This window comes from Paramisgurnus dabryanus, chromosome 21, assembly GCF_030506205.2.
Source record: "Paramisgurnus dabryanus chromosome 21, PD_genome_1.1, whole genome shotgun sequence".
Lineage (NCBI taxonomy): Eukaryota > Metazoa > Chordata > Actinopteri > Cypriniformes > Cobitidae > Paramisgurnus > Paramisgurnus dabryanus.
The window spans coordinates 7,384,920-7,407,591 of NC_133357.1; the positions used below are offsets into that span (position 1 = coordinate 7,384,920).

The window sequence follows — 22,672 nt, forward strand, 5'->3', positions numbered from 1 at the left end:
TTGCCTAAAAGTCAATATAGTTAAACCTATAGTTTATTTTTCAATTACAGAAGGTCATTTCCCCTAAAGCCCAGAATGCACTGCAGGATTTTAATCACACTGTGCGACATGGATCGTTTAAACTTGGGTACGACAGGCATGTATAATGTAGAGGCTTCAATGGCTGCGTCACAAGTTAGCGCAACGTCACCAGAATGCGCTAGTGGTAAACAAATAAAAGTACGCATGTCGTAGCAGCAAACACACTGTGTGGTGATCATGCTGAATTTCTGACACTGTCAGAAAACTATCGTAGGCTATCTCTGAACGCAAGACCGGAAAAACGGCCGTTCTTGAACCTCTCTCACTGTACGACATTTGACCACCGATGAAGAGCCACAGAAATCACAGAAATCGTGACTATGGCAATGGCAATCTTTCGTCTGGGACAGCCAAAGGACTTGACATAATATCTCAAATATACACAATTATTACCCATACAAATTTACCACGATAATCACAGTTTCAATCTCAGAATCAAATAAAGAGTTCGGTTCCAAAACGAGACAACTCAGTTTTTTTAATTTTTCAGAAATCTTGTTTTTTTATTGTGCATTCCAATTAATATTTATTAAATTGCAGTTGATTTGTTTTGATTTAAGCCTTTATAACTTAAAAAATACAGCTAAGTAGCACAATAAAACACAATAATAACATGTTTTGACAAAAATGTGAAAAACGCAGTTATCTCGTTTTGGAACCAAACTCTTCAAATGTTGTCAAATGCTAACAATTTACACCTTATTTTCGAATGCTGAAGTAAGCCAGTTCACGTATTTCTTTTTATATGCGATATTTCTTTTTCAATAGCCAGCTGGTAGAAAACAATGTTGTGAAAGCATGCACAAAACATGATTAAAAACCGTTATGATAAAAATTTACTACATCCACCATGCATAACCCAATTCTAATTTGATTATATCTAATTGGTGAGGAAAAAATATAACTAGGTGTTGGTAATGTTTTGTCCATGTATCCAACACACCACAAATCATTCAGTATTGTGCTTTGACTCATATGTATATATACTAGGGCTGTCAACCGATTAAAATATTTAATCTAGATTAATCGCATGATTGTCATGAGTTAACTCGTGATTAATCGCAACTTAATCTAACATTTTAATTTAATTTAACACTTTTCAACATTTTAATATTCTTATTAACATGGGTGTGGATGAATATGGAATATTTATGCAAATGTATGGTAATTATTAGAGACAAAGTCAGCTAATTATTTATTTTTGTTTTTTTGAAAAAAAAAAAAAATCCAGTAAAAGATTTTTTAAGGTTCAAATTTAAAATCATTGCATCTGTACCTTAAAATCACTGATAAAACTAATAGATTTGGCATACACAAAGTCAAAAACAATATCAATATAAGTTTTCTTTTATTCTTTGATTGACATTGACACACAGGCAGTTTTAAGATCTACTGTAATGTAAGGATCTAATATAATGTTACACATCAGATATTTTTTCCCAACAGTTAATCAAACATTTACTTAAAACATAACAGATTATTTCTGCATGAATTATTGTCAAAATAGATGTTTTTAAAACTTTAATTATGTTTATATGTGCATATAATGGGGTCGCGCGCCTGTGTGCATGCTTCAGATGTGTCAATTAGTGCGAGGAAGATTGTTTTTGAGTCTTGTCGCTCTTAATAACTCTTTAAACATCAATCAGGTACCAAACTTTATCTGTCTTTATAACTATTTTAACATCAAGTTCTGCACTTTATTTTCTAATTCCTCCATGTTTTAAAACCCAAACCAAAATGTCAGATGCGCAAATGGATGGACACGCATCATTGTATTACTGTAGTTAAGCATTTAGGATGATACACATCTCAGAAAACGTACAAATAAAGATAATTTTAGATGTTTGCTGACTATTTCCGGTCTAAGGCTTCGATTTATCCAACAACGTGCTAGGGCAAGGGTCAAACCAAAATTTGTGCATTGCGTTACTTGCACGTTAATAAAATCAGCGTCGTTAAAATAAATTTACGTTAACAAGTTATTACCGCCTCAATTTTGACAGCCCTAATATTTACACAAGTTTCCCATACAGTAGCCCAAAAACAAGTGATGCTTCCTTTCATCAACAAACCTTTAAATCTGTTCAGTGTTTCTCAATAGTTTCCATATCACACAAGCAAATATGTGTCTGTGTTCTCACTGTAGACGTTTCTCTTTGTTTCGTCGGATGAGACCGCAATCTGATCTCTCTTTCAGATATGTCACATCAGAGTCAGTCTGTATACACAAGCTTGTGCTTAATAAGCCCTCATGCGAAACTAATCTTCTGTCTATTTGTCCAATGTATTGAGTCCTACGGATAGAATTTCTAATCTATGCTATTTCACCCCAGCCGGAGGGGAGATATAACCTCTCCAATTCCCAGTATGTTCATTTATGCCCATCTCCAGCGGTCAAACATACACAAAATCACATCATCAAACTAGCAAAGTGGAAATAATGTCTATTCATTTCATAAAAGCTTTTGCTTCCGAGTAGATATATTTACCATCAGGTGAAACACACAACGACTGTCAAAAGTTCTCACACAAATAACATTTGTACGTCAACATGAGATGTATCACCAAGGATCATCCCACCCAAAACACCTTGTACCCGCAACATAAACAAACGAATGATTTCCGGCTTCTCTCGTTTTCTCACACGTCCGTCGCATTTAGTGAGTTTCTCCCGGTCAGCGTGCTGCATTAGGGACTTGTGTTATGCACAGGTCGCGGCTGGCGTCCAAAGCAAATATTTGGAAAAGGAACAGGACTCTGGCACAACCCAGAGAAGAGCTCATGTTCTTTACGCTTAAAACGCTTTCTACAAATTCTCCCGAGAGGACGTCCCGGTGTTGAAAAATTCCCTCTCTTTTCCTTTCTCTCCATCTCTCGCTCTCCACTGTTAATCCCTTCTTCCTTTTCTCATTCTGTTTCTCCCTCTGTGCCGAGCTAAGAGTTAAAGACAATCAATCACTCAAAGCCAGGAAGGGGATTATGAGGTTAAAAGGTCAGATTCATGAAACATGCCACTGTCTCACAATCAGTTTAAAGAGAAACCTTCACTCCCTTTTAGCTCAAGCATGGTGCTAGCGACAGTAAGGTCATGGGTTCGATTTCCTAAACGCACTGCATGTTTTGAAGCAAAAACGGGAACGGATAAAATTATCTACAAAAGATGAATAATGCTGGTCAGGCTGAATAAATTGGGAAATAATGAGGAATAATGGAAAACGCTGCTTTTACAAGCACCTGATCATGCTGTAGCTACTCCCAACTGTATTTATGAGTGATTAATCTGCAAACCATTTAGGGGAATATTTACTAAACAGGGCAAATTAGCATAAGAGCACACTTCTAAAAAAGATAGGGAAAATATTTTGCCTAAAGAAAAATGTTGAAGGCACATTTCATTTCCATTTTGCCCAATGCAATTTACAGGTGCACTAGAATGTAAAACTGCATTTACCTCAACATAGATGAATAATAAGAGTTCTGTACATGGTAATAATATCGTGAGCCTTAAACATGATGATTTTCTTCTTTTAATGTAAACCTTGTGCATGCAAAAGACCACTGGAAAGTCAGTCAAGATGCACGCCCCAACATTAAATTACACTTTAATTTAATTACAATGTTGTTATAATGCTAAACTAAACTTGTGACTGCTGAGGAAGCACTATATGCTAGTTAATGCTATATGCTAGCGTTTAGGCTGAAGTGCTACTAGTAACACAAACCTACCACTCAGAAACATACATTAACATTATCTCCAAACAATTGATTATTCCTCAAAATCTGTCTCTTCATCTGATACAGATGAAACATAAGATCTGTTTACACACACAGAGCTACTGAAGGAGCTGCTCTGAGAAACAGCCAATCAGAGCAGAGCACAAAATTACTATTCATGACCCTTTCAAATAAGATAATAGCAGACCATTTCATTCTAAAGGCAAACCACAGGGTTGCAAATGTAAATGTAAAACTGACTCTGGATCATTTTTGCACTTAATAAAGCTACAAACCTTCTATGTTGATATCAAAGAAAACATTTACAGATTTTTTTAATACATTCTTTGGCACCTTTAAGACATGTTTGGGCATTAAACAGGGCTCGAGACTTTTTTTCACTGGTTGCACTAGTGCGCCTAACTTTTTTTCTTGGGTGCACCAGAACAAAAGTTAGGTGCACCCAAAACTTTGACCACATCGCATTTAATGCCACAGTTTTACAAGCACCCAACCCTGTTAACCTGCACGAGGACGCTGGCATCCTAAAGAGTTCTTTATTTACATTAATTCAAAGTTACTGTTAGTTTAAATGTACTAACCTCAAAAAACTATACGGCATTTAAAAGCGTTAAGACTAAAGATTCAGTTTTTGACCTTTATTTTATTCAGAAAATCCTATAGTGACAGTAATGTCTTCATTTTTGTCAGGAGTTATGAATTTGTATTTAATTTTTAAGTATGACCCACAGTCGCTGTCGTTGAGAAAAATCCTCTTGCATGGTTGTCATGAAAGCACTGAATGTTCATTTGGGGCTTTTTTACTCAAAGTGTGCATATTTGAAGAAATATTTGTTCCATTTTAAATATTAACTTTAAATTTCTTTAAAATAGCCTTATAAATATTATAACTATGTCCACACCTTTTATACTAATTCTTCACTGCGCGTCTTTAGTAAATCCTGACAGTACTTTCTTAAAGGCGGAGTCCACGATGTTTGAAAAACGGTTTGGAGAAGGAAATGGGCCGACTACCAAAACACACTTATAGCCAATCAAATCAAATCAAATGCCGGGTTGCGTATGGGTGGGGCGGGTCTATCAACAGAAGGTCCAGATTCTATTGGGGTAGGGGCGTGTTTGTATGGGTGATTTCAAATATCAACATTGGCTTTCAAACATCATGGACTCCGCCTTTAACGTCGAAAGAAGGTTTGCGCTGGTCCCTAATCTGTTAATGTTTTATAAAGACCAAAGGTGTAATAACAAACCTGAGCACAAGACATGAGAATTATTGCAAGACATACATCGAAAAAAAAACACATTTTCTATCCAATTACTTGACTATAACGTTATAATTTGTAGAAACTATAAGACAAACCGTTCTAAATGTCATGTAGGTTTGAAACAAATAATGACTGAACTTTCTTTTAAATTATCCCTGAATTACAGTCTTTGAGAAAATGAATCCCAAGAGATCTTATTAGCAGTCATTAACACCCAGAAACAGAAACAAGAGCTCATAACAACTTCATGCTGAGGTGTTTCTGCTCCTCATTTACACAAACAGCTACACATCCTGTACTCTTTATACCTTACACCCCTGCTCCAGACCTAAACAAATAAAGATAATGAATATCTACACCATTCTGTAAATTAATGCGGTCACAGATTTTAAAAAAAATAGGTTAACTCCAAGCAATCCCAAAAGTGTTTACTGCTAAAGTTTCTTCACAATGTTTTGCTTCCACATATGTCAATTAATCTAGACAGTTAAAAAAGCATAAAAAAATGATTTCATTTCTCTTTGAAAACCTCAGAAAGAAAGAACATAAAGATATTGGAGAAGTTGGTTGTTTATTTCACCCTCAGGTCAACTGTTGGGTTTTGCAGAGCGTTCATTTGTGAAGAACAGAACACAGCGTTACAAAAGAGCAAGTGAAGGGTGTATGAAAGATAACACGCACGCACAGGACAGCAGATATAGATAATTACAGCCCTGCATACATGAGTACAGCTCATCCATACAGCACGGCAAATGATCCACGCTAAAACATGCGACCGCCGCTAGATGAGTCGGAACAAAGTGTTTGTAGGTGTGTGATGAATCTGGATTCATTCAACTAGAATATAAATCATTTTGGATTATTTCAGTTTTATATTATTTTTAGTTATTGGTTACTCTTCATGTAGATCAGTTGGTAGAGCATTGCATTTGCAGTGCAAAGATTTCTAAACAAAACACATTTGAATGCACTGTACGTCACTTAAAGAGCACCTATTATCCGATTCACAATTTTAGTTTTCCTTTGGTGTGTATTACGATATGCAAAAGGTACAAACTCTGGTACAATATGGTGCTCTTGATTCTCAATCTGTGGATGTTTTCATGGCTAAAAGGGAGTTTGGGAACTTACAGCAAAGCGCAGATGACATGTTTACTAAAGACAGCGCAACCTAGCATGAAGGTAAAGCTAATCTTTTACATCATATCGATGCCGCTGTTAGGGGGCGTGCACACCAAAGCTTTTTTGCCCGGGCCGGCGCATGTTTTCAATTGTTTCCAATGGAAGCTCAGCGTTTTTCAAATAAGCCAGCAGCTAGCGGCTTTCTTCCGTTCTGAAAACCGGCGCTCGGCGTCAGCTCCAAAGTTGAAAAATATTAAACTTTGGGTGAAAAGCTCCGCTCGTCAATGTCAGTTCTCACACGGACGTCCAATCACAGTGATGGAGGGGCGGGACATTACCACAGCAACCAACAGGCTCACAGCTGAAGTATCACACCTACCAAAGCGCTGTGTTTTAGCGTCACGTTTTGGTATCAGCTTGGAACCCCAACCGAGGTGGTACTAAAAAAAGTATTGTGTACTACCAACTGCACCCAGTGGAAAAGCCCCCAAAAGTAAGCTGACCCGAACCAAACCATGGGGTACTATGCAATGGAAAAGGTCATTACATTCTGCTCAAGCCGCGCTGGTAAAGTTGATCGATCAGCTTGGTCATCTGCATTTTTTGGACAGATTTGGCTCGTATTGATAAGGTGGAAAAGACCATATTAACTCTTGTCAGCATTGCATTGTGAGCGAATCTTCAAAACATGGTGAGGAGCGGCACATTTCCGGCTGACAGCAAAGGTATTCATGCCAATCACAACGTTCTGGTAAGCTGGCCAATCGGAGGACACTGCGCTTTTCAAATCAATGAGCTTCATAGCGTTTCAGAGAGGTATTTATGGAGCAACAATGTGTTTTTTTAACCATGAACCACGCAAACACACTGTATTACACCAAATACACAATATAACATTGTTTTTAACAATGTAATAGGTGCTCTTTAAAAGTCAAGGTAAGTTAACATCTGTTTTGCAATATGAACAAACATGTAAAAATGAGATTATTATGAATAATTAATCATTTTTGAGGTGTGGCTACTTTATCAAAACACGTCTTAAAGAACCAAACAGAGAAAGGATTCTCCAGGGAGCAAGAAACCTGCAAGAGAAAACCTCATTATTTGAAAACGTCTTTCAAAGAACTGCAGGCAGGACCTTTACGTCTCCGAAAGGTTGAAACGTCAGGGTTCAATTACACAGTTAAGCACACATAACCCGCAGAAACGCAGCGAGGAGCAGCGAATTCACATCTTCATCCGTCTGATTGTTGGACTTAAGCAAACATCTGTTTTGAGTTAAAGAGCTGGGGTCAGTATAGAACCGTAACCCGATGTAAATCACACACAAACACACGCACACACATACACACAGCGGCTCGCTTTGACAATCCCCTTAGATTGATTTAACTGAACTGGAACGCCTGAGCATACGAGCCACCAAATATCAAAAATGTGAGCTCACAAAGTCTGAAAATGCAATTAATGCCACAGAAGCAGTCAGTAACAAATTCTTACAGATTTCTCTCTCTCTTATTGGTTAACCGCACAAGCCGGTTCATTTGGACAGTGCTTTCGGTCGGAGTTTCATTAGATGCCTAAATATCAGCGATTACAAATTCAGCTCCGGCACCCATGCTCATATCCACAAAGCTTTTGTTTGTTTGTCTTGTGTAGGCTGAAGTCCTGAGAGGATGAAGATTTGTGGTGACACGTTACAGACTGAGGAATTTCTCCAAGCTGATCGGAGACATACCAAAGACCAAAACAAAACTGAACACTTCATTCAGTCATCATTTACTCATCCAGGTGTCATTAAACCTGCACGGTTAAAAGACACGTTTACCGTTTTCCATTGAAGAGTAATTGGAGTTCACACCACAACTATAACAATAAAGTTACAATGAACAATGTTTTTTACCAACCGATGAACGATAAACTATTGACAGTCAATAAAATCCATTTGAACTTTAAGTGCACGCACATTTTTAAAGACAGATGACACGGTGGAGAAGCTCATGCTGAGGTTTATAACATAAAATTACCTCAGGATCCAGCGCTGATGCAGTTGCTGTGAAACTGACAAAGTAATGCTTTTATTCTACTACATTAACTACGCCAAAAGGTAAGATATTAAATTACACAAACTACTAAATTCACTGTTTAGAGTTATGCAAACGCGACGAGTTGAGGACATCTGCTGGTTATACCCACTGTAAAAACGCAACAAAGAAATGAAATGTTTTGAGGAACAAATTCCAGGATTTTTCTCCATATAGTGGACTTTAGTGGACCTCAACAGTTTACAGTTTTAATGCAGCTTCATAGGGCTCTAAACAATCCCAACTGAGGCATAAGGCTCTTTTCTAGCAAACGATTGTTATTTTTGCCAAAAAAGTACTTTTAAACCACAACTTATTGTCTTGCACTAGCCATGTGAGGTGCCAGCGCGACCTTACGTATTACATAATCATGTTTAAAATTCACACATGACTTATGCGAAACTACTGCTCCAGTGTTTACAAGTGTAGAGAAAACGACTGTTCAGACGTTGTTGTTTGTGGAATGATACGAATTAATGTCTTTGTGTCAGTTTACTGTTTAAATGGTCCACAAATGTGCATTTCACCTATGTAACGCATGACCTTTCGACGTAATTATGTTATACATGAGGTTGCGCAGGCGAATCACGCGGCTATAGTGCAAAACTAAAAATTGTGGTTTAAGTACATATTATTATTTTTCTTGCCTAAAATGATGATGGTTTCGCTAGATAAGACCCTTATGCCTCAGTTGGGATTGTTTAGAGACCTTTGAAGCTGCATTGAAACTGTAAACAGTTGAGGTCCACTAAAGTCCACTATATGGAAAAAATCCTGGAATGTTTTCCTCAAAAAAATTTAATTCTTCTCCACTTAACAAAAAAAGACAAACATCTTGGATGACATAGGGATGAGTAAATTATCAGGATTTTTTATAAGAGGAGACATATAATGAAAATCAGACTTTTTTCATGTTTAAAGGTGCAAAAGAGGATGTTTGTTTTATACATTTTTGCAATATTACTTGAAACTGTCTTTACTAAATGATAAAAGACTATTTATTAGGTGCACTGAAAGTAATAATATTAATATACGTCATCTGTGCACAAGATAGGGCCTTAAAAACATCAGCCAATTGCTCATGCGGTCATCGCATCAGCGATTGGCCCTCTGGCTTGTCAATCACTGCCATTACGATCCTTGTGAGAGACGTCAGAGAAATTCTTCCCGACAGGTAACAGTGATTATTCTTTCTTTGGGGAATAATTATTGTTGTACTGTTATTCAAGTATATTGATGTTGTTCCTGTACTGTAGTTGTAAGGCAGTGACCAGTCTGCTACATGCTAGTTGAAATGGGATTAGCGTCGACTGATCTAACGTTTTAACGTCTTATTTCTTTATTATCAAATCATTTCACATAATGAATCCACTGACGCGACACAGCATATGCCGGTGGTAAAAAAACACTCGTGTTCAAATATTCGTGCACGAGTTTTGGAAGGCGTTCCCTAGAAATGAGCTGTGAAGGAGGGAGGCTGTTCTTACGCATGCGCTCATTTAAAAAAACTCAGTAACCGTTTTTGGATTCTCAGTCGACGAAAAACATCCTCTTTTGCGCCTTTAAGTGCTATAATTGGGTCCCCAGTGCTTTTATCAACCTAGAAAATGTGAATAAGATCAACCCAGTAACTTAGCTTTGGTAAGCCATTCTCTGCAAGCATGTGAAAATATAAAGTAGGTCATTGAAATTTGGCTCCCCTGGTGATGTCAGAAGGGGATAATACCACCCCTCAATCTGCACTATCCAACCACGGCACTGCCATTTAGTACAGAGTGAGATCAGCTCATTTGCATTTTAAAGACACACCCAAAATAACACACTTTGCACAAACATACAAAGTGACAATTTTAAAATGTTATACAGTAATTTATTATCTATATGATATTTTGAGCTAAAACTTCACATATGTACTCTGGGGACACCAAAGATTTATGTGACATCTTAAAAACATCTTGTGAAATGTCCCATTTAACATCTGATTTGTCTTTATCTATGTGCCATGACCCATGATTTCCATTGAAAGTTTCCAAAATTCCCATGATTTTAATTTAAAAGTGATTGCATTTACCCAAGCAGTTGTGTCCGTCGTGGGCCAAGCGGAAGCCATCATAACACGTGCATCTGTAGTTGCCAGGTATGTTGATGCATTCGTGAACGCAGCCTCCATTATATTCACTGGCACACTCGTCGATATCTGGAGGAGAGATGAGCAAATGAACGTCACCAAACTGAAGAACTCAAATGATTTTTAAGGCGTCTACAATAACACTCCTAAAATGCTGTCTTGGAGAAACAACTTGTTATTCATAAACAATTTACAGGATATGGACAAGACCTCATTTGTGACTTTTTGCCTATACAGTAAGTAACGTCCTCTACCTAAACAAGTTTGCTTGAGTCATGCATATGGAGTAAGTGCTTTAGGCCTGAGGTTTAGAGAGAGAAAGAGAGAGAGAGAGATGGGGATAATGATTATAATTTCTGCTGTCAGAAACTTTGACTAAGTGGACTTGAGAGAAAAACAAATCTATACAAAATGTACAAAATAGTTGCATTACGCATAACAGAATTAAATCCCACAATCTGTCATACGCATCTGCTCAGACGCCATTAATTTCTTTTTAATTAATTTATTTTGCTCAATATGTGCTTCTGTGTGGCAGTAAAAGTGATTATGGTGAATTATACCATACGTTTGTATAGAAAGCCCAGCTGAATAAACATCCCAAAGCCAGAGAGAAAAGTGGATGGCTGTGTTGCTTTGGGAGTGGGGGGGGGTATCCCCTCTCATTTGACGCCCAATTGAGGTTTAATTACCCAGACTCTTCTGCTCCACTTTGTAGTCGTCTGGGCTCAGTGAGTGACTCCGGTCCTTCAGTACGTGCACTTCTTTATTCCTCTTTATTCCTGAATGCTTTTTGTACTTCCAGTCTTTTCGCTCAGCTTTTTCTATTTTTATTGAGGCAATTTTAGTTTCGCTCCATCCCATCACAAGCAATTTTCACAAGCACCTGCTGTTGTGTCTTCTTGTGAAGGCGAGTGATTTATGGGCAACGGGCTGCTCGATTTGAGCTACGGGCAGCAAACAAAGCATTTAGCGCGATTCATAATCATGGTTTGTGGATCGTGGGTTATTAGTGTCATGCTGAAATTGTGAACATTCATGCTCATGTGGAATATAAACTCTTTGTTTCATGCTTGAGAAAAATAGTCAATACTAAGAGAGTGGGATGAGGGAGTTCATGATGTATAGGCAGACTGAACAGCACAAAAATTTAATTTAGAAAAGTCAATACAAGGAAAAGAAAGTCCTGCTGGGACAGAAACTGATTTAGAGAGAACATTTCCACATTTGTTGGTTTACGGGAGGCTGACATGTCAAACAGTATCTGGCAGTGTGACATACTTAATGTAAAATTGTTGTAAATTAAATTTATAAATAATATCCTGTAACTATTTGCTCATATTAATGCAGAGACTTAACCAGGAGTCTCAAACTGGCTTGGGAGTTTTTTAATTTGGAATTTTTTTAATCACAGTATTGACTTGATTATGTTCCAATATAAAAAACATATTGATATATTAAATATACTTCATTATATACTCGTATTGAGATGAGTGAGCTGCATACATACTTTTATCTTTTGCACGTTTCTCCTTATCTTTCCTCTTTTAGTAATGCTGGATACACGCCAAAAGATGTGATAGATCATAAACATGAGGATAAAAAATCGTAGATTTAGGCCCAATCCCATTTCTCTGTCCTACCCCTTACCCCTTAGATTTGCACATTCATGTGAGAGTAAGGGCTATCCCAATTGGGCCTTACTCTCATGTGAACGTGCAAAACTAAGGGGTATGGGTAAGACAGAGAAATGGGATTAAGCCTTAACCGTTTTGCTCCTATAGTGTGTGTGGTGTGCCATGACATCTGAAAGACGGCACACCACACACAAACAGTTTTTTTTATCAGAGTTTCGACTGTGAACACAGGAAATCTCGCGAGACTTCATAAGCATGGCGGACAAAATGCAGGAAGAAATTAATGATATCAACAAGCCGATCCTCCATCTTTGCTGTCCACATCAACTTCACTTTGTACTCGACCATGAGTCATGACTTTTCCCGTCTTCTATCATCTCGCTTTCTGATTGGATATTGTTTCGTTTCACATGATAATCTCCAGAGCGTCCTCAGGGTACCCCCCACACATCAGGATTTCTGATCAAACATGTTTAATATTTACGATTCCCGATAAGTTCATAAGACTCTGACGTTCTTCTAATCAGGTTCGGACACTTTTTACGCACCTCACACCAAGGGAAAATCTGATAAAATAATCTGAAGAACCATCAAGATAATCTGGACATAGCTAGGATTGTCGGAAGAGAGGAAATCCGCCAATGACATGATTGACGTGAGGTGCAGATGAGCAGTTCAAATCTGAACACCCATTCTGTTAGCAATGACAGACGCTGCCCTCCCGAGCGCTTTGGAATGAAAAAAAAGCGCCTTGACACGTGTTAACATGCGTTTTTCATACTGTGAACAGCCCTTAAACATTTACATCAATAATCAAACGAATATGAAACTAAATACATAAATATCTTTCTGTGGGAGTTTGAGACCACTGGTTAAAAATGTATAAATGTATAATCTACGTTAAAAACTACCATGTCATATGTTTATCCAAACCTTTATGTACAAAAAACACTGCAGTCTACGGCAGCACAATATATAGGAATTATTGGAATGCCACAAATTTGCATATTACAATAGTTTCAAAACTTCAGAACGTTATGTAGGTGACCTTGAGTGTTGAGAAAGGTGCCCATAAATAAAATTCATTTTTATTATTATTATTATTATGTACTGTGTAGTCAACGTTTTAGGTCCATGCAAAGAGCACATATGTGTCGAATGAAATGTTTGTTATTTATGTAGTTTTCAAGTTGAATGATTTCAATTAGATTTTATTAAATTAAAGGTGCAGTATGTAGATTTTAGTGGCATCTAGTGGTAAAGTTGCGAATTGCAACCAGCAGTTCACTCCACAGCTAAACCCTCCTTTTCGAAACGCATAGTAAATCTACGGTAGCCACCACAGGACAAACATCATGTTTTCATTTGTGACAATGCAGTGAAAAAAACGCAACAGTGTGTCAATTTAGGGCTACTGTAGAAACATGGCGGCACAAAATGGCGACTTCCATGTCCCGCGGTGTATGCAGATAAAAATGGCCCATTCTAAGGTAATAAAAACATAATGGTTCATTATGTAAGGTCTTTATACATTACTGATAATATAGTTATGTATATCATATTGCATTTCTGTTAAGATATACTGCTAAAATCTACACATTGCACCTTTAATGCGATATAGGATATGCAATATGACAATGCGTTATCAAGCAAGTTATTGAATATCACATTTTTCTTCAATATTGGGCAACCCTACGCACTCTTAGTTAAACAGCACCACTTCAGTAAACTGTCCCGGTTAAGGTGGTTAAAACAACACTAGTATCCCAAACACAACATATCCTAGTTAAGCTGTTCTCCTCAATATGGCAGTACTGCTTTTTCAAGGATAAGGACTGTTATTTATTCAGAAACCACGTTATTTGTAGCTAATAGCTAAGGAGGGTTTTGCAATAGCTTTCAGAGGATTACAGTCCGATCTTTAAAAGCGCTCGCCGGTTTGTGTATGCTGAAATTCAGCACGTGGTGGAGTATATTTTACCAGCGATTCTCATATCTCCCCTCCACACATTTCTGTTTCCATGCCATATCAAAGGCTTTACTCACTGATCCCGGTTCAGTCGATAGCGTCGTTTTAACAAAGCAAAAACATTCCTGAACTCTCCGCTTCTCCGCCTGGGCTTAAAGTGTTTGTATCCACAGAGGATCATATTGACCGAGCCTGTCCAAAAGAAACTTTCACCTCTCCAAATGCAACCGAGCTTTAAAAACTTCCCCGAGGCGAACGTCCACAAGAAAACAAAATCAAGTGAATGAAATCGTATCAGATATGGCAATATCATCGTGCAATAATTTTTTTGTACTAACAGTCGGGGATTGCGCTACTATGAAACTGAAGCCTGCCAAACTACAAGCTAGTCATAATGCAAAGACTTTAGGGTTTAGTTAGTAGCTTCAATAGTTTTTGTGCTGGTTTGAGAACAGACACGAGTTCATCTTATGGAGGTCACTGTCTGTAATTAGTCCTTATCATTTCATAAAGTAACATGTGTAAGATATTTCATGCCTGATTTCTGGTCTCAAGGGAAAAATTAAGTCATCTTTTTTGATCAGCATTTGAAACTGTATTTCCTTTCCCTTAGGTAAGACTGACGATAAAGCCAAAGAACTGAAGATGAGAGAGACAACACATACAGAATGATCTTATTCCTTTACAACATACATAAAATATCAACATACATAAAAGAAGGCAAGCTAATATAAAAAATATGTAATAAATAAATAAATAATTAAAATAGAGTCTATTAATAGAATGTGCTTTGGCGGGCAACTCACAGACTCTGTGCCGTCACCATGTTGGAGACCACTGATCTACAGTGTTACTCCTTTTGAGGTTTAATAAAACAAAAATATAATGTTTCATTAATAAAAAATATTTGAAAAATATTCTTCATTTAATCCTTTTTGCTACCTCCATTTGCAAGGGTAACAGATCAGAGTCTTGTATTATAATGTCTGATGAGGTTGAAGAATTCATGGCAGGTGATCTTAGATTATTTCTCCAGACCCTTCATATGTAGCTGCTCTCTTCTCTTCAGTCATTTTCTCGATTTTGTGCTCATTGACCCAATTTTGGTTAATTTTGATGATGTTTGCTTTGAACCAATTTCTTAATACAAGTTTTATCCACAACCCATTATAAGATTTCTGGCAGAGCAAGTCATGTTTTGACTTTTTTATCTATTGGTATTTTGTACATGTAATGGAATTTTACATTAAACATATTTCGCACATGCAAGACTTTTTAATGTTATGTAAATGCTCCATTTTCAGTATTTTACAGTCCTGCCCAAGAATATTGGCACCCTTGGTAAATATGATCAAATAAGGTTGTGAAAATTCATCTGCATTGTTAATCTTTTTGATCTTTTATTAAAAAACATCACAAAAAAGTATCCTTTCACTGGGTAATAGGAATTTAAAATGGGGGAAATATCATTATGAAATAAATGTTTTTCTCTGGTCTAAATCTTTACAGGTCTAAATTTCCTCGTATAATGCCTGATGAGGTTAGAAAACACCTGACAAGAGATCAGAGACTTCCTTCATCCAGAATCACTCCAGACCCTAAAGATTTTCAGCTTCTCCTCTTCAGTTCATCTCACTCATTTTCTTTAGGGTTCAGGTCAGGAGACTGGGATTGTCATGGCAGAAGCTTGGTTTTAAGGTCAGTGACCCATTTCTGTGTTGTTTTTGAGCTTTGTGTTTGGGTTATTTTGCCGTTGGAAGATCCAAACATGGCCCATTATACGATTTCTAACAGAGAAAGTCTTTTACTGACTTTTTATCTGTTGGTTTTTGATATAATCCATGCCATGTATGCCATGTATCTTAACAAGATGTCCAGGACCTCCAGCAAAAATATAGGCCCACAACATTAAAGATACATACACCGTATATTTCATTGTACACATGGGCTACTTTTTTTCTCTGTTTTTCCCCATCTTGAGTGTTTGCTGCTAAAAAGCTCATTTTTTAGTTTCATCTGATCATAGAAGCCATTCCCATTTAAAGTTCCAGTCATGGCTGATAACTGAATATGCTTTAGGTTGTTTTTGAATGAGCTAGGAGAATTTTTCTTGTGACCCTCCCAAACATCATGGGCCCTATTTTAACGATCTGAAACGCAAGTGCGAAGCGCAAAGCGCAAGTGACTTTGTGGGCGGATCTTGGGGGCTGTTGCTATTTTCCCGGCGGAAGAAATAACTCTTGCACCAGGCGCAAATCAATAAGGGGTTGGTCTGAAGTAGGTTCATAGGTGTGGTTTGGGCGAAACGTCAAATAAACCAATCAGAACGCTATCCAACATTCCCTTTAAATGCAAAGGCGCAAGTTCCATGGTGGGTTGCTATTATTATGACGAATTTACCAGGCGCACGCCAGGAGCGGTTTACAGCTGAGGAGACCGACGTTCTTGTAAGAGCAGTCAAAGACAGAGAAGTTGTTTTGTATGGGGATGAGAGAAACCCGCCCAAATCAGCGTAGGTTAAACAGGCGTGAGAGGAAATAGCCACAATTGTCTCATCAGCTGGCATCCCCAGGACGTTGCGCCGCAAGCGCTACAATAATGTCAGGAGACGGGGGAATCCCAAGCTTGCATAAATCGGGCACGCCGTGTAACGGGACGTGGATCTGCCTCTACACAGGACCTGAACGCTGAAAGCCAAGAAATGCAAGCAGTCCAACCCCAAAGTACTCTTACAAATCAAGTTCACATACATTAAGGTTTCTTATAAAACATTTTAATTATTATTTACATAAAATAAACGTAATACAGCCACACAACAAACTTATGAAAATATTTTAATCGTTATTTGCATGAGAATTTTTTAACGCAGCCACACAATAAATAAAAACGATCACCACAATGCTCACCACAATGACTTCCCTTATCTCATGTGTTAATATTTTTTATTGTAACAATTTATGATTTGCAAAAATAACTGTTGCTTCTGTGTAGATTAGATAAGCAAAGTGTGTGCGCGTTGTGCACGCTATACATTATGGTCAAGCATGCGCCCTTAAAATAGCATCATGAACAACACGCAACGCGCCACTGACTTTAGACTAGTTTTTTTTGGTTAGTAGCGCAATTGTTTTTTGAAACTGCAAAATAGCATCAGGGATGGTTTGCGCCGGAACACGCCTCCTTTTTTTGCACTGAACCGCCCAGGGAGCGCAAGTTCATTCCCTAGTTTGCCGACGTGCGTCTGTGGAGGGAAAAACCCGCTGTGCGCTGGAGCAAAATACGAATGATACATGCGTCACTGACAAAGTCAATTGCGCTGGGTGCAAGATAGGGCCCCAAGTGTTGATGTAGGTTCTGTTTGACAATTTTTTAAAGGTTTTCTGAACCAGAGACTCAGCAATTTTCTGCAATTCTCCAGCTGTGACCCTAGGAGAATCTTTAGCTACTCAAACTCTCCTTGTCACCACACATTAGGACGATATAGGCACACGTCCTCCAGGCAGTTTTGGGACAATTTCAACTTAATTATTGCCCCGATGATAGAAATTTCACTGCTCTAGCTCTTTTCTTAAAGCCACTTTAACAATTTGTAAAGCTCAATTATCTTTGCTGCACATTGGAAATATATTCTTTGGTTTTTCTTATTGTGATGGATGATTAAGGGAATTTGGGCTTTGTTTCCCCTCCTTTTTATATTTTTGTGAAACAGAAGCCAGAACTGAATGATTTGAGGTTTATAATCATGCCGGAAATATACTTCAGAGATATTTTACTCGTAAGAATTTCTAGGGTTCCAATAATTGTGTCCAACGAGTATTTGAGAAAAACATCTATTTCATAATGACATTTCCCCTCCATTTCAAATTCTTATTATCCAATGAAAGGAAACATTTTTGTGAATTTTGTAAATAGAAAATCAAAAGAATTAACAATGCAGATGAATTTTCACAGCCTTATTTGGTCATATTTAGGGTGCCAATACTCTTGGGCACGACTATATGCATTGAATTGGTTCAGCACCTTTATGTTTATTATTTGTGTCTTACCTTCACAGTGTTTCCCGTCACCCTTGTATCCTGATTTGCAGATGCATTTGTACGACCTCGGGGTGTTCTGACAGATGGCATCAATACTGCAACTGTCCAAGGCCTCTGCGCACTCGTCCACATCTGCAAAAACACCAGCAAATTAAGACATTACGAGGATTTTCAGTGACCGACACATGTTTTGGCCTAAGGTGAATAAACAGAAACGGTGAGGAGAAAGCGTGATGGTACAGCATCACTATGACAGCACACTATTAAGCTTCAAAAGGCGTTAGCATAGATTAACTATTCTAGTTTGTCAAAGAAACCGAAATGTTCTTTGTATGTTAAAGGTTCTTTATGGAACCATTTACCCAAAAATGGTTCTTCTCTGGCATCGTGAAGCACCTATAGTTATAAAAGTGCAAACAACAACCGTATCTCTCAAAGACCCTTAGGTGAGGAGATTCAACAAATCTGTGTCTCCAATCTAAGTCGTGTCTGAAAACTAATCATGAGACGTGGAAGAATTTGCCACCATATTGGAGTTTAGTGCTTGGATTTGTGTTTACATTTCAATTTAGCTCAAAATTTCATGGTTTTCTCTCTCAAACATATCATTTCACTTCAGAAGACCCACTGGAATCCTGTTAATCCCATTTGGATTACTTTAATGATGGATGGATGTGCTTTTTGGAGTAGAGATGTAAAATTACTGGTTTATTGGTTAATCGTGATAAAAAAGTCCAAGTGTTACCACATCATTTTGTTTATTACCGTTTATCCATGCCAGTGTCATGGCTCAAAAACCCTGTCCAGCATCAACCAATTTAAGCAATTACGTGATAAAAACACATTCATTCACGTCTGCTCCCATGTGTTTGTGATGACACTGCCTTCACATTTAAGCAAATCTAGTTATACTGACACATAACTACTTAACATTTTTTAAACAGATCCATCTTTTCTATAAATTTGCCATTAAATGATGTGATCTAAAGCTCTGTTTGTTCCTTCAGTGATTGTTGTGAGCGAAGGTTTCATATTTCTCACAACATATACGCAGACCGACTAACTGATTTGTCCTGTGTTTATATTAAAAATCTAATTTACTCACTTGTGTTTTTTTCTAAACTAGATGAACATTTATCGTACAACCCCAAAATGTGCCATGATTAAAGTTAATGATGTTATTCATTTGATGTTTATGTGAACAAAAGTGCACTTACATGTAAAATCATTTTAAATTTGGTTTGCATCAGTGCTTTTTTTTACATTTTTAGAAAGTGATCACAAAACCATGATCATATTAACTCTTTCACCGCCATTGACAAAGATATCTCGTCAATTAAGAGAAAACGCTTCCCCGCCAAGGACGAGATTTTCCGTCTTGCCGCAATACCGCTATTATCCACTTATACAACCCGGAAGTAGCGCCTCTCGTGAAAGAGAAAGAACTCCGTGTATGTTTTAAAGATTGCTCTGTATCTGATCTCTATCAAAAGTCCTTCGCAAAAATTGAATTATCTCAGCTTTTTGCTCAAAATTGGGTGTTTTTGAAGAAACCTACCCATGTTTGAGAGGTGATTACAAGAGAACTAATGAAGGTAGGATGAAACTTTTTTTTTTTTGAAAGCAGAGCAGATATCATCTGATATATTGTTTGTTTATATATTTAAAGAAGAACATTTTCTGGAAGGCATTAAACTTTTGTGAAAATCATGAAAAATGCTGGCACTGGCTGGCAACTTTTCTTTAAAAATGCTGGTGGGGAAAGAGTTAATAATCGCAGTGATTTTGACCTTATAACCGTGCACTGCAAAAAATGATTTTCATGAAAGAAATTTCGTAGTATTTTTGTCTTGTTTTCAGTAAAAAATATCTAAAAATTCTTTTATCTTGATGAGCAAAACGACCCAGGAAAACAAGTCTAGATTTTAGACAAAAAATATCAAATTTAAGTGATTTTGTGCATAAAACAAGCAAAAAAATCTGGAATATTTTTCTTAAACACTAAATTCAAGACAAATTCAAGAAAAATTTGCTTACCCCATTGGCAGATTTTTTTGCTTGTTTTATGCACAAAATTACTTAAATTTGATATTTTTGTTCTATAAACTAGACTTATTTTCTTGGGTCGTTTTGCTCATCAAGAAAAAGCATCTTAATTTAAGAATTTTTAGATATTTTTACTGAAAACAGGACAAAAATACTAAGATTTTTTTTCTTGAAAATCATTTTTTGCGTAGGATCTTTTTTAAAAGGTACTGTCCCCATGACAGCTGAGGACCTTTTTCTGACAGTGTATACATCGGCATCTCTGTTTAAAACTTAAAATTGCAGGTTACTTCATGTCTAACTTTAATAAATCAAACTGACACTACCTGTGAAATTGTACCCAATATTATAAATCCTTATTATAAGTTTACCATTGTGCATCGGAGACAGGAGATCGTTTTCAACACTAATGTTTTGTATACTTGCTCAATAATGATGTTTATTTGTAACAAAACTTACGGATTATAGGTTTAACTGTGTTGTTTAAAGGCTGTGTGAGGGTAATATTGGTGTTATTTGCTAAGGCAAGCATCACTAAACCTTAATAAAACGTCTGTAAATAAACAAATGTTAAGGCAAAACTGTTAAGGCAATGGTTTCCAAAAGTGATTTCACGTGTTTTTAACAATCAAATCTGTCTTTCTCCTTCTGGATTCAATCAAACTGGAGTTCTGTCGCATTGCTTCTGTCTTCTGTGGATGCTGTCAAAAAACAGATGCACATCCAAACAGGAGACGGCTTATTAGGGGTTTAAAGGTCCAACGATCTCAAGCCAGTTTCCACAAACTCTCTTGTTGAGAAAAGGCAAGCATTTCATTTAAACATCTGTCGGCCAACACTTATACACGCAAATCATCAGGCCGACCTCCAACATATTCACAGATTTCACTCATAAATTCAATGATCATCAGATTCATACAGAACGCAAATCTGTTTACCCATTCTAGTGGTGGATGTCTTTATAACAACATTTGTCATTATATTACTCACTTAGTTAATAACTGTTTACAGTACAAAGCTTTTAGGGGTACAACTCGCTCATTACAGAAGTGGCTTAGCACTGTAAAGGAAAAAAGAGATGAATTGGTTGTTTTTCTTAAGAGCTATAAAAGTATAAAACACCAGATCTCATACTGATTCCAGTAAAATAAGAGGGAAATGACGTTAACACAACATTTAAAATCACAAACCTATTTACATGACTTGTTTAAAAAAACAAGTACAACAAACTACTGGTTAAGAAAGGCATGAGGGTGAGTAATGGCCAATATTTATGTAAACTGTTCCTTTAAACTGATAAGATTTACTCACTAGTAGCCAAAGCAACATGAAGATCAGATCTAAAAAAAAATGCTACAAAAGGTTCATCATATGCCTAGGTTCAAAAAATTGTTTTCAAGAAAAAAAGTCTCAGTATTTTTGTCTTGTTTTCAGTAAAAAAATCTAAAAATTCTGAAATTAAGATGCTTTTTCTTAATGAGCAAAATGACCCAAGAAAATAAGACTATAGTTTTTAGGCCAAAAATATCAAATTTAAGTGATTTTGTGCATAAAACAAGCAAAAAAGAGTTTTTTTCTTGAAAATAATTTTTTGCTGTTTAATTCAGTCCACCACCATCTTGATTCCAACCGAGGCTGTGAGGGATGGACGTCCAGATCGTGTGCTTTAAACTTGTTGTTTTTTATCATGATGCTGGTTATTTAGCCATCAAAACACAAAATTTTTTATTGTTTTACAAATTTCCACAGGACAAAGAACCTCAGAAATCATGGATTGTTAAAATTAGAAGGGACATACACTTTCTTACTTAGTATTTTTGTATTGTTTTCAGCACAAATATCAAAAAATTCTTAAATCAAGATGTATTTTCTTGATGAGCAAAATTACCTAAGAAAATAAGTTTAGCTTTTAGACAAAAAATATACAATTTAAATGAATTTGTGCTTAAAACAAGTAGAAAAAAATGCCAATGGGGTAAGCAATTTTTTCTTAAAAATGTTCTTGAATTAATAGTTTGGAGACATTTTTAAAGATTTTAATTTCATACCCCATTGGCAAGATTGTTTTTTGCTTGTTTAAAAAAATCACTTACATTTTATGTTATTGTCTAGAAACTAGACTTGATTTTTCATCAAGAAATTTTTGATATTTGTACAGAAAACAAGACAAAAATACTAAGTAAGAAAGTTATTTTTTTAGAGGGTGTGACCTAATTGGAGATAAGAATAGCACATTGTGTATTTAATATCGGTTTTGGATATTAGCCTGTTGGCTAATCGCTAATTTCTAATGTTGTGAGCACTTTTCTTTAAAAAACCAATTTAGTGCAACAATCCAATATTACAACTAAGTATACATCTCCAGTTTGTATAGAAGTATAGGGTTGTTCACATTATAATGATAACTATAAAAATATTGTTTAAAAATCGTTTTATATTGATGCGAAAAGCAGAGTTTACACCAAACTACTATATTGATAAAGAAACACATAACAATATCGTTGGGTTAACTTTGAGGGATTTTTCTGATAAATGACAAACCATTGACAGCCAATCAAATCTGTTTGA

At 36.6% G+C, this 22,672-nt stretch overlaps 1 protein-coding gene across 2 annotated transcripts in view; it reads right to left on the reverse strand.

Annotated features, from left to right (window-relative positions):
- Positions 1-22,672, reverse strand: part of scube3 (signal peptide, CUB domain, EGF-like 3) — a 116,047-nt gene that overhangs the window by 68,195 nt on the left and 25,180 nt on the right. For both annotated transcript variants that reach the window (XM_065269122.2, XM_065269121.2), the window contains exons 2-3: positions 18,068-18,190; positions 10,359-10,484 (exon numbers count right to left, since the gene is read on the reverse strand). In XM_065269122.2, coding sequence (XP_065125194.1) covers positions 10,359-10,484; positions 18,068-18,190 — 249 coding nt within the window. The remainder of the gene's footprint in view (positions 1-10,358; positions 10,485-18,067; positions 18,191-22,672) is intronic.